We start from the raw sequence: 14,041 nt of genomic DNA on the forward strand, positions 1-14,041 counted from the left end.
GCACCAAATTCTCGAGCTCAGCTTTCTTGGAGACAATGCGAGATGATAGAGCCACAGACTGCTGGTGTGAGATGGCATTATGACTGCCCTGTTGACGAATTGACGAAGATGTTGATGTGCCAGCCAAAACTGCGGAAGTGGGACGCGACGATGAATACGCCATGACACCTGTGAGATCAATGCAATTTGTGATTTATCCAAGCCAAGTGTGTCAATTCCCAAAGAGAAAGAAAAGAAGAAGAGATAGATACTGTCTAAATGCTCTGATTATTAAAATCCAGTTGAGGACCTCAAGAGAGTAAGCAACAAAGCCCTTACAAATGGCTAAGATAAGCCTAGTTTGGCTTGCGCCTTCCCTAGTCCCCACTTTACTAGGCCCTATGTGGACAAACATCAACAATGGGACTTCGTCCACACTACCGCGAACCATGAACCACGATCCTGTTTACATTTAGCATCCGCTCCGTGGTAGAGCATACATACTATGCTATTCCGCCTCAGGGCCTGGCAGAGTTATAAACAAACCCAGATTTAATTATCTGACGCTATCTACAACCTTTCGGCTATCCTTTTCTCCTCAGGTTTACGTCTCCAGTAACTGAAGAGGAGGCATTCCACTTGACATGAACTTTCAGTAACATGGCTCGACTGAATGAATCAACAGCTCCGACAGAGCCCATTGATATCCGTAAGCTGCTCTCACTCTCCTATCCCTATTATCCAACTTCCTCTCTCCACTGCCCCGTCCTTGACCCTTCCTGATTCCTTATGTGCATCGCCTGTACTTCTCTTTCGAAGTTCTTATTGATTCGTCGTGTCAATATTAGTGAAGCGACGATTTGTGCGGCAGAACCGCGAGATTGCCCGTGTCAATTCAATACAGTCCCTTCGTATTCGCACTCTTGAATCCGATGTTTCCAATCTGCTCGCTGAGAACGTCTCCCTACGGGAGCAGGTCATAATGCTGAGTCAAGAATTGGAGAGGTTTGAATCGGCCAAATCGCTCCAAGATGGTGTCTATGATATCAAAACGAGATTAGACGACAAGTTAGCAGAGTTAAGCAATATCGTGAACGAGTTGGGCACATTACCACGCAGGTTGGGGAAGTCCTGTGGTGACAGATTAGGCGCCGGAGGTCTGGGGCAACTCAAACTGTCGAGATCCGAATTCACATATAGGAAACCTGACCCTGAGATCAACTTGATGTCTAAGGAACAGGGAGGTCTGCCGGTAATTCTCGAAGACAAATGCTACCCGCGAGAAACCCTTGAGTAAGTATTGGTCAAAAATCTCGTTACACATAGGTATTTTGTGCTTAGCAACATCAGGTCGCAGGAGATACGACACCTGATCGATTCTGATCGTGAGGTCTGTACCCCTCCAAACCCGGCGGAGGCACCTTCGCCACTATTGACAACACAAGATMGAGAGGCTAGCCCTCAGGCTTCCGAGAAAGATTTTGAAAGTATCGAGATACTTGGCGTTGATGAGAGGTTGGACGACCCAGTGTTATTCTCGAATTTAATGACAAGGAAGAGACAAGAGCCAGACCCTTCCGCCTCGAACGATATCTCACCATCATCGGGCAGGCCCTCAATCACTGAGCTGGACGAGACAATATCTCCAAGGAGGGCTGGGCACAAGAGGAAATTTGGCGCAGATCATGAAGACGAATATCTTTCGACCAGTATAAGCGATGATGATTTCCAATACAGACGGCCGCGCCACTCTTCGCTCGGGAAAGACGAAGGACGTGTGTCTACCCGTAGGAATTCACTATTGAAAGAGGGCGCGCAGCCGAAGCGCGATTCTGGTACCCGCAAAACAACTCAACGCAAAGCTCTTGAACCAAGTATGGAAACTCTCTTATGGTTTAAAAGCAGCATGAGCGGCTTGTTAACTGTGAATCACAGAGAATGGCAATCTTAGTATCACCTCCCCAGACGAACACCCCCTTACCACAGTCCATGATGGCATGCGCAAGAAATCGCAAAGACAGAAAGGGGCTCTCTATCCAGTAGAGCCCGGAGAAGAATCAATATGCCAGCAACAGGGTAGCTTCGTTGGGAATTTCTCCCGCCAATGTTCGAATGAGAATGAGCGGAAAGGACCCATTGCTCACGATACAGTCGTGCTTCCAAACAAGGAGGCACAGCAATCAGAACCATTGTCCCCTGCAAAAACTGTATCTATATTTCAAAGTGGCTCCGGAACGACTTCTTCACTATTAAGCGCCCCTCCGTCACGCCCATCAAGACGTCAAAGATCTGTCGTGAGCTATGCGGAACCGAACCTGAGAGACAAAATGCGTCGACCCACAAACGAATTTGTTCCCGCTGTCGCGGGGGAAAGGCTGAGCAAGACATGGAACACAGCTGCACTTCCCGAGTCTACAGATGAGGGAGACGTGGGGTTACAGACCGATATCAGCCAACCAAAAAAACCAAATTGTTCGCCAGGGACGACGGGGGACCCCATATCAATATTAGGGGGAAAGGCTTCGGGTCATTCATCACGTTCCCCTGTAAACATGGTTTCTCTCAGAAGAAAGAAGAACATCTTAGCAAAGACTGTGACCGCTGACGAAGAGGACCATGATACTCTACAAACCGAGCGCGCAATTGAGAGACCAAACTACTCTGTTGAGAACAGCAAGCCCAGAGGATGCGAGGACCAGAATACGATCCGCATTTCAAATGCCTGGAGAAACAATGAGCTCGACTCGCAATCTACAGATGATACTGACTCCTCGCAAAGACAAGTTGCAGAAGAATCAGAGCCGACTCCTGGTAGACGCAAACACCCTCGACGCCACTCTTCACACCTTAAACCATCCATCCAGCATGCCCAAGGCGAATCAAGGACGGATCTGCATCTGACTCGGATGTTGTCGACATCGGGTGCTTGTTCTGAGGTATCGACGCCCACGACGCCGGCCGAGAACGCTGACAGCGATAGCGCAGTACTAGATGAAGACACGAGATCAAATTCAAAAGCAATGGTTGGAGGACGTTTGAAACGTGGGCATCGGGCGGTCGCACGAAGAAAAAGTATGATGCTATGAATCAGCTATTCCATGGGCCAGCACGAATCTTGACAATATGACATCTGATCGAACACTGATGATTCTGCGGCGATCGATTCTAGCTCAGTTTAAATTCCACTGACAAGACTCTTATGGCAGACACCACACGAATACCATGTTCATAGTTCGTAATCTTGCTCCACTTCTCCTCTGTCTTTATTTTATTCGCCCTGTTTTCTTCCCATAGACGGTCAGGATATGAAACGGAGTCAATCCAGACAGAGGTCTGTACTTTGTGTCCCATTTCTGGCCCTCTGGGAGTGACTCTTCCGGGTCAATGGTTTCAAGTGTTATTGCATACCACGACGTCCAGGGGGCAGACAAAACGACTTATATGCCGCGGTATTTGCAGATGAGGAGTGAAGTTGATGCATGGGCTACAGCCCCGAATTTCTGGGCTGGCCCTTTACTTTTGGCATTTTCTCGTATGCATTCGGACTTGGCTTCCTCTTCGCGTTTCTCCTGCTATGGCGTTTTGTGCAGAAGGGGGTGCGTCCTCGATTCAATGACGGGTTTGACGGAGATTGACTCGCATCTTGTGCATTTTGTTTGTGGTTTTGTGCGTGGTTTTTTGAGTCACGGCAATCTACATCGCTGTCACTTTCCGACTCGGAGGAACTCGATGTCGAATCATCGGACTCCGAACTGCTTTCCCCTACAGGCCGAGGTTTGTGGTAGATGCAACATACTGTATAGGTTAAGGACGGCCCGGAATTATCGTAATTAGCGTCCAGTCTGAATCGCATGGAAGGCGGTGCAAGTGATGGCGAATATAGACTTCTTGAAATAAAGGGGAAAGAGTAGAAGAGAGGAAGAGACAGGGAAAGTATGCGGATGATTGCTGTCGGCTTTTATGGCCTATTCCAAATTCGCTTACCTTTTGAGCTCTTTTTACCCATTCCCTCGTTGTCTACAACATCTTCAGTCCATCTTATATGTCGCCCTGGCGTTGTGTCCTCAATCTGGTCTGTGGCGATACTGTCATTCTCGGCTCTCAATCTCAGTGTGCCTGAAATACGGACAGAATGGTTTTCTTGTGGGACTGCCGAGGATAACAACTGAATATGAGAGCTGGATGCTGTGTTTGAGGGTACCTGTCTAGTGCGTGACATTATTCATATATATCGGTCAAACCTCTTCTGTGAGTAGTGGGGTTGAGATGAGGCGTGTGCAATAATATAATATATATACCTCTCTCTAAGAGAGGTAGTCTTACGAATGTCTTGCGGGGCTGGTCCCTCACCGCTTTTATCCTACTTCAACTGATTTACTGTTAATGGTACTCCTGCAGACATGTTTTCCTTCCAGTACCAGAGGTATATAGTATTCATATTACTATGTAGCCACCTCTCTACATGATTGATTTGATTCAGAGTACATCACAGTCGCGCTCGAAGCTTTGCCGTGCTAGTGCCATACGAAGTAAATGGTTGCCAATCCAACAGAAGAGTGAGCTCAGGATACGGAAAGATTCAAATTCATGCTCAAGTTTCGGGAAACGCCAGAAGCACTCCAATCGTCCGAGCCTCTCTCCAACTATCCTCATCGGGTTAGGTAGTGTAGGTTGAAGGAGATATACCTGGTGTAGTCAAATCAGTAGAAGCACTACGCCTCCAATTAACGATTTGTTCTCATTAAAGCACAGTCCATAGATGAGCGGCAGGCAAGAAGAGCGAAATTACAAAGTGCCGCGTCAGTTTGCGGAGAGAGACCCAAAACCACGTCCATATCGGATGCAAGTAAAGGGTAGTCAAGATGGCAAAGGGAGCAAGCCCTGTTTGACACGTAGCACGCCGAAACATGCAGTAGAACGAGCAGTATTCAAAGCTTCAAAGCCCGTAAAGGGACCAACCGTTGAGACCGTCTTCTGGAGTCACCAACTCCTCTAAGTCTTTTGTAGCTCTATCTAACGAGCTCACTGGTAATTCAGTGCGGAGTTCCAAGTCGAGTCAGAGCTCATCCTCCTGATCCATTTCAGACGGCTTCAAAAGTCCACCAACTCTCATTGCCCGGTCTCGTTCTGCAGCCTGTGCATCCCGCAGAGCCTGCTCTCTTTCCTCTGCATAAAGCTCTGCATTATCACCCGCGAACTCTTTCAAAGAGATCAAGAAATCCCGCAAATGAGTCTTGAACTTGTTGAAGTCATCATTGAAAGTAAACAAGCCAACTACAAACTGCTTGATTTGTATCCTACGATAGAATTAGCACCCTTTCAATCGAGACCGGGCTAGCAGCCAAACTTACTCCTGAAGATTCTTGAAAGCATTTTGCAAGAGATTCGCAACGTATTCTTGCAAGAAGTCTTTGTTGGATGTCCCAAGCGGCGCTTGTTCGGGGGAATAGATGGGTTCTTGGACCTTTCCGGATTCGATGAAGTAGAACATACGGGACAGTAGCATTGCTTGAGATTTGAACCCTGCCAGAAGGTGAGTGCGAGCTACTCTAATACCACGGATGTATACGAACCTGCTTTGTGATCGCTGTCGGTAAGGACAAAGAACACGTCTTGAAGAATTGGGATGAAAAACTGGCGAAAGAATATACTCGACGTTTGCGTATCGGTCTCAGCCATATTGTTCATTAGTTCGAGGCACATTGTAAGGCCGGTATTTTCCACTTCACGATTGTCATGTTTACTGGCCCACATGCAAGAGTCGATCACAAACTTGAATTGCGTGGCATCAAGTTTGAGTAGCGCCGGGAAACAGTATAAATTGATCGCTTGGAGCAATTTAAAGAATTGCACACGGTGCTCTGGATACTCGTGGAAGTCTTTGTTGATCATCTCGAGGGTGCATTCAAACACACTCTCCATGATTAAAGGAACTTTGTCTTCCATAAGGCTCTGGTGAGGTAAGTCAGATTCGATAACATATTCAAAAGCCATGCTTGCCCGGGAATGCTACATACATGTAATTTATGAACGATTGTGGTCATGACGTTCAGAACCTCTGCTTCCCGCGCGTCGGGAACATTTCGGTTATAGTCCACCAGAACAGCCTCCAGAAGTGGTGGGACCATGTTAGCGTTGACCATCTCCAGATCGTCAGCTTTCTGCACGTAGGTATCGATCAGTTTAAGAATCTCCTTTTTGATGGTCCGAAGCCCTCGGACTTTCGGGGTCTTGGTGGCGATGTTGCCTGTTGGATGTTAGACAATGAGGACGCAGGGGAGAAAAAAGGAAGACAGCAAGAAAGCGTATTTACCATCGTGCGCAACGGCATCGTTAATGAGTTGACTGGAAGCCCGATACATGTTCAGCATATCATGGTAGATGCGACCAATCTGGGAATAGAAGTAAGTGCCAATAGAGGAACATGCTGCGACATTCGTCTTCATAATGTTGCCGATGATCTTTATCGTTTCTCCATCTTGAAGTATGGACGGGTCTTGATTCGCCTGAGCTATAATAGCATCCCACGCAGAGTTGGGAAGGGACATCAGGTTCTCAATCAAACGATCCTGGAGGCTTTTCTGGCCTTGTGCAGAAATCATATAGCCGCATGCTTCATAGAAAGTGTGGACTTGTTGTGGTGAAAGGTCACAGGTGATCTTTCTCATGTTTCGAACAATTTCCTCGATAAATGGTTCGTTCTCCCCAGGCTGAAGGGCGACAAAATGGCGCCTGCACTTGTTTGCGATCTTGATAAATGTATCGCACGCCATGTCTTGGACACCTGGTATGTGTCAGAAAGAAAGGCACTGGACATCAGCTGCGTAACTGACCTTCATGTGTTTCGTGCATAAATTCAAACAATTTGTTGACCACCGTCTTCAGGAATTTCCAATGGGCCTTCAAGAAACGCGGATACTGCCCTACAATATACATAATGTTACTGGCGACGACCGCTTTGTTGTCTTTTCCTCGCTTCATTTCCGTGAGACCCAGAAGGTCCTTGATCACAGTGACAAGGAACCGCTTTTCAGTCTCCTCATTCATGGCCCCTGAGATTGACCCAATTGCCCAACATAGAGTATTGCAATTAGCCCATGACCACTCAGACCCGTCCACCTGTTTAGCCAACTTCTCGATCATGATATTTTCGGTGTCAACGACGTCAAGGTGTGTCAGATAGACCAAACACTCCCGTATTGTCTTATAGAGCTGAATCGTGTCGCTTTCTTTGACGAATTCGCGAACAATTTCGCCTTCGTCATTTTCAACAATCAAGACTTCTTCTGGCCTGACCATTTTCTCGATCATCACAGTGCGGAGGTTTGACAGGACTTCCTCGTACTTATGCTTGCGGAGGGGGTAATTGGCAAGGGTGCTAGGGTGCGGTGCCCCTCCGTTTGACAACCCACTGACACCCATGCTAACCAAGGGATTGATATCTGTGATTGGAAGTTGTTGCATCTCCTCGTACAGCTCCTGTACTAGTCTCGTCCAGTACTCCAGACAAATTTTGAAGACCTCTCTGTCGTCGATCTGACTGATACGGATAAGGTAAAAATGAGCATGTGTGAGGTAGTCCCGATTCGGTAACTTTTCAATGAGCTGAGCACAGTGGTCAGTGTTCTTGTCAACGTCCAATCTCAAGACTATCTTGCAATGCTTACATTTAGATGGGCGCTGAAAAAGCTGGACAGGAACAGTGCTAAGTTGAGGACGAACTCCTGATCCCGTGAATTGCTTTTGGCATAAGTTTGCTTTAAATCCATGGAGAGTGGAATGGTCTTCGAGACTATTGTCAACGTCTCAGTAAACATTTGAACCAATCTTTCATCGTAATTGTAAGGGTTGCCAATTTGCAGGCCCCCAATCTCTGTGAGACATTTTAATGTCACATTCCGGAAATCGGGAACGTCCAAGAAACGAGTTAAGAGCGTGTTGATGATGGGAGTCTCAAATATGTATCCGAGAGGTATCCAATTCAGGAATCGAAGGAGAGTCTCTAATGTGGCTTTGATCAGGCTTGGCTGGTTTGCTGTATTCAAAACTTCGGAACACAGCTGGAAGATGGATGAGAATTCCTGTGTCATGGAAGTCTTGAGATTTCTGGCCTTGACAGAAGTCATCTGATCCTGCGAGAAGTCAAATACTTCCTCTGATAACAAGCGAAGGATGGCCATATTGTTTTCGCAGATAGAGAGACTCGTATGACAAGACGAGATTATTTCATTGATGAAAGTCGGCCAATTGTGGGGCCACTCTTGCTTGAGGATAGAAACAAGGACCAGGTTGAGCTTATTCAAAAACGCGCGTTCACTTCTGAGCTTTTCTTCGGACTTGGAGTTTTCGATAATGAAGTTGACGATGAAATTCCGTATGCCTGAGTGGTCTTAGTCATGAGCCGACAAAAAGAACACGCGACTTCTGCTGCTTACCAAGACACTGCTCTCTTGGTAGAACTTTCCATCTGGTCATAATCACATCGTCAAGGACCTGCAGCGCGAGGTCTACCATGGTCAGCATGAGATGTATCAAGTGAGGCACATGAGGAGAACAAGCGAGACGTTGCCTTACACTTTGTTTGCAAATACGATGATTCTTGTAGAATATTACCCACAATCAACCAGGCATCCGGGTTTTGCTTGAACTAGTTGTCAAAGCGAGTCAGTTACCCTGAATTGCGTCTTGGAGTTTAGGTTATACTCACTTCTGTAAGAGTCTGCTGGGCTTGCTTTTGCTGAACGGAAGGTCGCATTGTGAAGTCAGCAATCCAAGCTCTAAGCAAAATCGTACATATTGGCCGGAATCATTATGGTGCCTCACCAAATCCCCTTTGCCCTCGTAGAAGGCCCGGACAGTGTTGTCCAATTCTTGTATGGAAACAGACATCCTGTCTCAAGGACTGGCAACCCTGTCCGTTCTACAGCTTGACCTCTGACACACGTGCTAGGCGCGTACTATGCACAGAGGAGCCTTGCTGGACACTGATGGGCGCTGGTTAGTACCGGTTTTCGGGAGGTTGATCGGGCGAGTAAAAGGTTTGGCGGGGTTGAGGCTCTTTTGGAGGGGTTTGCTGGAGGGTAGGGAATTCGAAGAAGCTCTTGGTTGCAAAGAATGAGTTGACAGGGAACCCAGAAACAGACAAAGTTACAGCGGGGCTTGGTGCTTGATGTAATTGTAGTACTTGTAAAATGGAGTATAGATGAAAGCATATGAGTGTCAATTATTGGCGGTGAAGAGAGACCACTCTTTGTTGTGAATGTCAGGTTGGTGTGAGGTAACTTATCAACTATCAAAATTGCTTACTAATTGCCTTGTTAGTTGGTTACCAGATATGTAGTTACCTACTCAATGATCACTCATTATTATAATTGTTATCGAAGACTGTAGAGATGTAGCTCCCCAGTTTTCTTCTGTCTATTTCCTGGGGACTTACCGGTAGAAGGCTCAATAATGGATTAACTACATTGGCGGTTTTATATGGATCGAATATATATTATGGGAACACGTGACATTTATGTTGAATAATGTTAGGTATCCTCGATATTTCACTCTCTTGCATATTGGGTGGAATGCTGGTCTTATGTCAATACCTATATATCCATATAATAATGTCTCAACATATCAATCTGTCTCAGGATAGCAATAACTGCCACTCCCGGAGACTAATTTGTCCTGGCCTCTATTCTGCTGTTGCGAATACTTGAGTTGTGGTTTAGATGATCAGGTATTGACTATAGTGGAATTGCCGCCCAGCAGCTTGGTTTCGCCCAATTGATGCAGCCAAATACCACAAAGGAGACGGTCAGAATCCTTGCTTTCTGACAATGGCTAATCTTTCTCAGGGAAGGTTGCCGCCAGGCATACGGCACCCAGAGAGGGTCATGAAACTCCGCCAGCTCATATAGAGATTGCCTATAGGTATCTTATGGAAGGCATAAAGATAATGTAATTAAGACTATGGGAGTTATGCCACTGAAATATTCCGGCATAAATACATAGATGTGATGCTAGTCAACAGTAAAATCACAATACTCAGTCAAAGTATAAGGACTCTATATAACTTAGATACTATTCCTGGCTATTATAATGTCTTCTCTTATCCTATAATAATAACTATAGTGCATGTATGAGCTATTTATATACGTCTCTTATCATTTCTTCCCTAAATTAAATATACTATATCTATACATAAAGATAACCCAGTAGATGTGCTGCACAGATTACTACTCTTACTACATATAGTATACAAATGTGCATTACATGACGCCTATTAAGCAGGAAAAGATAACCATAAGGGAGGGTGTCTTGCCAACTGACAAGCCAAATAACCACATGCTACAAAACTCAATCTCTCCTACACATTATAGACTAATTAATGGTTACTCTCAGAGGCTTGGCGTTTTTACATATATATGGCAACCCTGATATTTGCCTTCACTTCATTCAATTGGCAGTCAGAGTAGCCTAGTTAGGGAGTATAGCCAAGAAGGTATAAGCAGTCATGTAGAGGTTTTGTTACAACAGTCATGAATGCAAATTAAGCACAGAGTAGTTAGATGGAGTGGTCTGTCTACCAACTCCATACTTGAGAGAGATGTATGGAGTACTGGGGTGTCTGATGAGCATCTGATGCCTATACTAGCTCAATACCTATTCTGAATTTGTACTTTAGGTTGTAATTCTTCACCCCTACTACTCTGTGCGCTATACTCCCATTTCATGCTAAAACACTATTATCCTCTATTATAATATTCTTTGTGTAATCCAGTCCTTAGATACATCCTTCCCAGTCTTTCTTTCCCTCTTCTGTTCCTCCTTCCCCATGCCTTTCATGAGTATCTTCAAGCTTATCTATTTCACATCCACTGAATTTTCAAGATTATCTCTTCAGTGTGATGATTAGTGTATCTGTCATCTATATTATATATACAGATTACTGGTTTTGTCAGATCATTCATCTGTAGTCGTCCGATCCCAATGATTTATGATTGATCTGCGCCGTCTTCTGTCTAAAGTCGTGGACCGTATTGGTCTCCAGGCTACTTTATACCACTATTATTTATCCTATTTGACCCCTCATTGCGCCTCATTCTGCCCTCGCTACTGCGGATTCTAGCTCTCGACCTGGGGCATACTTATTTTCCTCGCCCATACGAATATTGATACTTTGATTTCCACTCGGGCCGTTGTCCTCTTCCGAATGTCTGACCAATAACACTCTCTACCTCCGTATATTGGCCATCATTCATTGCGCGCTGTCGTCAAGGAACCAAGCAATTTCGACCTTCTTTCTTCCTCTATTTCCCCCCACCACCTACAACTCCTACAATCGTTTCATATCGTGTACCTTGTTTGACTTTTTATGCTTATTCAGCTAGTACTTTGAATACCGCAAGTGATTTGTTATTGCAGCGACAACGTTCACAACGTCTAATTGGAATCGAGTTGGCTCTGAGCGACTATCCCAGTGAACTTCAGCTGTTTGTCTTCCCACCCTTCTTGTGATTTCGGGCTGCTATCCTCACTGGTCGATGCGAAGTAGATATAAGACAACCGGAACAGATCTCCAGGTTCAGATCCGATCTGTGAGAATATCATAGTTCTATCAGGCATCCGCGGAGCGAGAGTGCGCGTCATCTTGATACTATAGCTCCGCCTGTCTTTCGAGAATGAGCACAATGGCGTCCACTTCAGTGACGAATGGTCACGAACCCGAGAAGAGGTCCAAGTTGGAGAACCAAAGTCCTCCTCGGTTTACTGCAGTGAATGGAAGGGAAATCACAGTGCCAATGTCCGCTGGCCCTACTGCCGCCGACACATCTAGCAACGAAGAGATATCGAATAATCAAGGCAGAGTCGATCTTGACACCCCATCTCGAACGGAAGAGCGCGAGAGAGACAATGGAAACTCCGAAAATGACCCGGACGAACGATCGATGCAGCGTTCCACTTCCCATAGTGGCTCATTGTCAGGAGGACAAAGTGCAAACAAGAGGAAGAGATCAGAAATTGATGAGCGTCAAGAACTTCCCTCATCATCTTCTAAAGGCTCTCGAAGTCCAGCCATACGGTCAGATGCCGCTGTGGAGTCTCACACCCAACCGCTTGCTCTCAACATCGCTGTGTCACCTCCTGGCCCCCATGATCTCAAGCATCCATCACCATCAATTGCTCCATCAGACAGAAATGAAGATTCACGATCCGCCTCAGCAAATGCCTCATTGAATGACTATGATTCACATCTGGTACAACAGGCACAGCGCGCGCAACAGATTGACCCCTCAGATGCTCAGTTGGCAGAGGTACTCCAGCGCGAGTCCCAGGACCATGATGGACAAAGTATACAGCAGAAGAGCTGGAGTGCGACGAATCGCTCGACAGAGGGACCCGTGCATACCAAAGAGCCATTACATACGTTTTCACAAGAACAGCCACAAGCGGCTATACAAGTCGCCCCTAAGCGAAAGCGCGTCTTCAGCAACCGAACTAAAACTGGCTGCATGACTTGTCGCAGAAGGAAAAAAAAATGCGACGAGCAGCATCCTGCGTGTAAGTTATTCCTCGCGCCTCTTATCATGGAATACGGAGTTTCTTCGCTCTTTTTGCCATGGTCGCTCAACATTTTTCTACAGGCAACAATTGTCTCAGAGGCGGTTTCCTCTGTGAAGGTTATTCGTCCCGAAACACGTGGCAGAAACCCTCAAGCGCGAAAACTCCAGTTCCGTTGCAATCAAAGGAGGGCTACCCAGATTTAGGGGCGCAGTACGTGCATGACTTGAGCCAACAGCATGAGCGACAGCAAACTCTGGCGGAACAACTTGACGCGGGAAAGATGAGGGCAATCGTCACCGATGAGAACGATCGTGTCGCTGGGCAGTTCAATGCTAGCCCGACAGGAGCAAATTCGGCTCGTGGGCCATGGTCTAAACGGAGTTGGCCTAATGCTGGCCATGCTACGTTTATACCTGATCATGTGACCAAGTCTGACTATCGAGAGGTCCCGTCGATACATGAACTATCGCGCGAGGGACATGCGAAAGGCGACTATCAGATTGTTCCGTCGATTAGAGACATATCACACGGATCACATCAAAAATCGGGGATGTCCATCTTTCAAGGTGGTATTGATCAGCGGCCGGCACATCCTGGCACTGTGGACACGAACAGCCCGCAGGCACAGGCTCGGATGGCCCTTAGTATTGAGCATCAGCTGTCCAATCGCACTGTGAGTGAAGAATCGGAAAAGGAGAAGATGATTCGCGGCGAGCTCTATCGCCCTTTCGATATTCATCTTGTGGAGGAGCGCGAGCGATGCAAAGCCGCGATCTGGCGGTTCAACAATGCTTGTAATCCTGTTTCGGGCTTGAGTGCGAAGGAACAGAATCGCCTACTGAAGGAGGTTCTGATTCCCCCTGGTTCGGTTGTTGGTTCTCCATCGAGCGTGGGACCGCTGAGACCCGCCGGATCTATTGGGCAGGGCGCTGTTGTTGAGTCACCTTTTCAATGCCACTATGGGTTCAACATTCACATTGGTGAGGATGTTATGATATCAGAAAACTGTCTCTTCGTGGATGACTGCCCTATCACTATCGGTGCTCATACGTGGATAGGTCCCCGGGTCACTATTCTCAGTTCAATGGCCCATGCAAACATGCAAGAACGGAAAGGCTCTCAAAGCCGCTATCAAGGTCGCCCCGTCACAATAGAGGAGGACTGTTACGTCGGCGCTGGTTGCACAATATATCCCGGTGTGCGTCTCCGGCGTGGTGCCTATGTGGCCCCGGGCGAAGTAGTCAAAACTGACATTGTAGCATATGGTTTTCAGGGTCTAAAACCAAGCTACATGTGATGGTTCAAACGTTCAAGCTATGTCGTCATGATTATGAGTGCCAAACAATACATCTACGTTTCTCGAGCCATGGCCGGGTCATCAAATGTCTGGTTGATATGCACATATGTAGCGTCTGCAACATCAACGCGGGTTCTCACGTTGATAGAGTGTTGGCACCCAACCGATATCTGCACTGGAGTCTTTCCTTGTATGTCTCGCGTCTCTCTT

General features: G+C 46.6%; 3 protein-coding genes across 3 annotated transcripts; 2 read left to right on the forward strand and 1 right to left on the reverse strand.

Moving 5' to 3' along the window:
- Window positions 1–639: 639 nt before the first annotated feature.
- Window positions 640–3,065, forward strand: Asppvi_002983 (shugoshin family protein; the record flags this gene model as incomplete). Its single annotated transcript, XM_043298955.1, has 4 exons — window positions 640–688; window positions 828–1,272; window positions 1,330–1,853; window positions 1,915–3,065. The coding sequence occupies 4 exons, from the start codon at window positions 640–642 to the stop codon at window positions 3,063–3,065; spliced, it is 2,169 nt and encodes a 722-aa protein (XP_043154890.1).
- Window positions 3,066–5,035: 1,970 nt separating this feature from the next.
- On the reverse strand, window positions 5,036–8,868 carry Asppvi_002984 (exportin CRM1; the record flags this gene model as incomplete). Its single annotated transcript, XM_043298956.1, has 11 exons — window positions 5,036–5,276; window positions 5,331–5,502; window positions 5,553–5,931; window positions 5,997–6,226; window positions 6,293–6,763; window positions 6,813–7,584; window positions 7,647–8,359; window positions 8,415–8,486; window positions 8,554–8,626; window positions 8,687–8,716; window positions 8,803–8,868. 11 exons carry the CDS (start codon window positions 8,866–8,868, stop codon window positions 5,036–5,038), a joined length of 3,219 nt encoding a protein of 1,072 aa, XP_043154891.1.
- Window positions 8,869–11,660: 2,792 nt separating this feature from the next.
- On the forward strand, window positions 11,661–13,831 carry Asppvi_002985 (maltose acetyltransferase; the record flags this gene model as incomplete). Its single annotated transcript, XM_043298957.1, has 2 exons — window positions 11,661–12,531; window positions 12,615–13,831. 2 exons carry the CDS (start codon window positions 11,661–11,663, stop codon window positions 13,829–13,831), a joined length of 2,088 nt encoding a protein of 695 aa, XP_043154892.1.
- Window positions 13,832–14,041: the final 210 nt, after the last annotated feature.

This window comes from Aspergillus pseudoviridinutans, assembly GCF_018340605.1.
Source record: "Aspergillus pseudoviridinutans IFM 55266 DNA, scaffold_2, whole genome shotgun sequence".
NCBI lineage: Eukaryota > Fungi > Ascomycota > Eurotiomycetes > Eurotiales > Aspergillaceae > Aspergillus > Aspergillus pseudoviridinutans.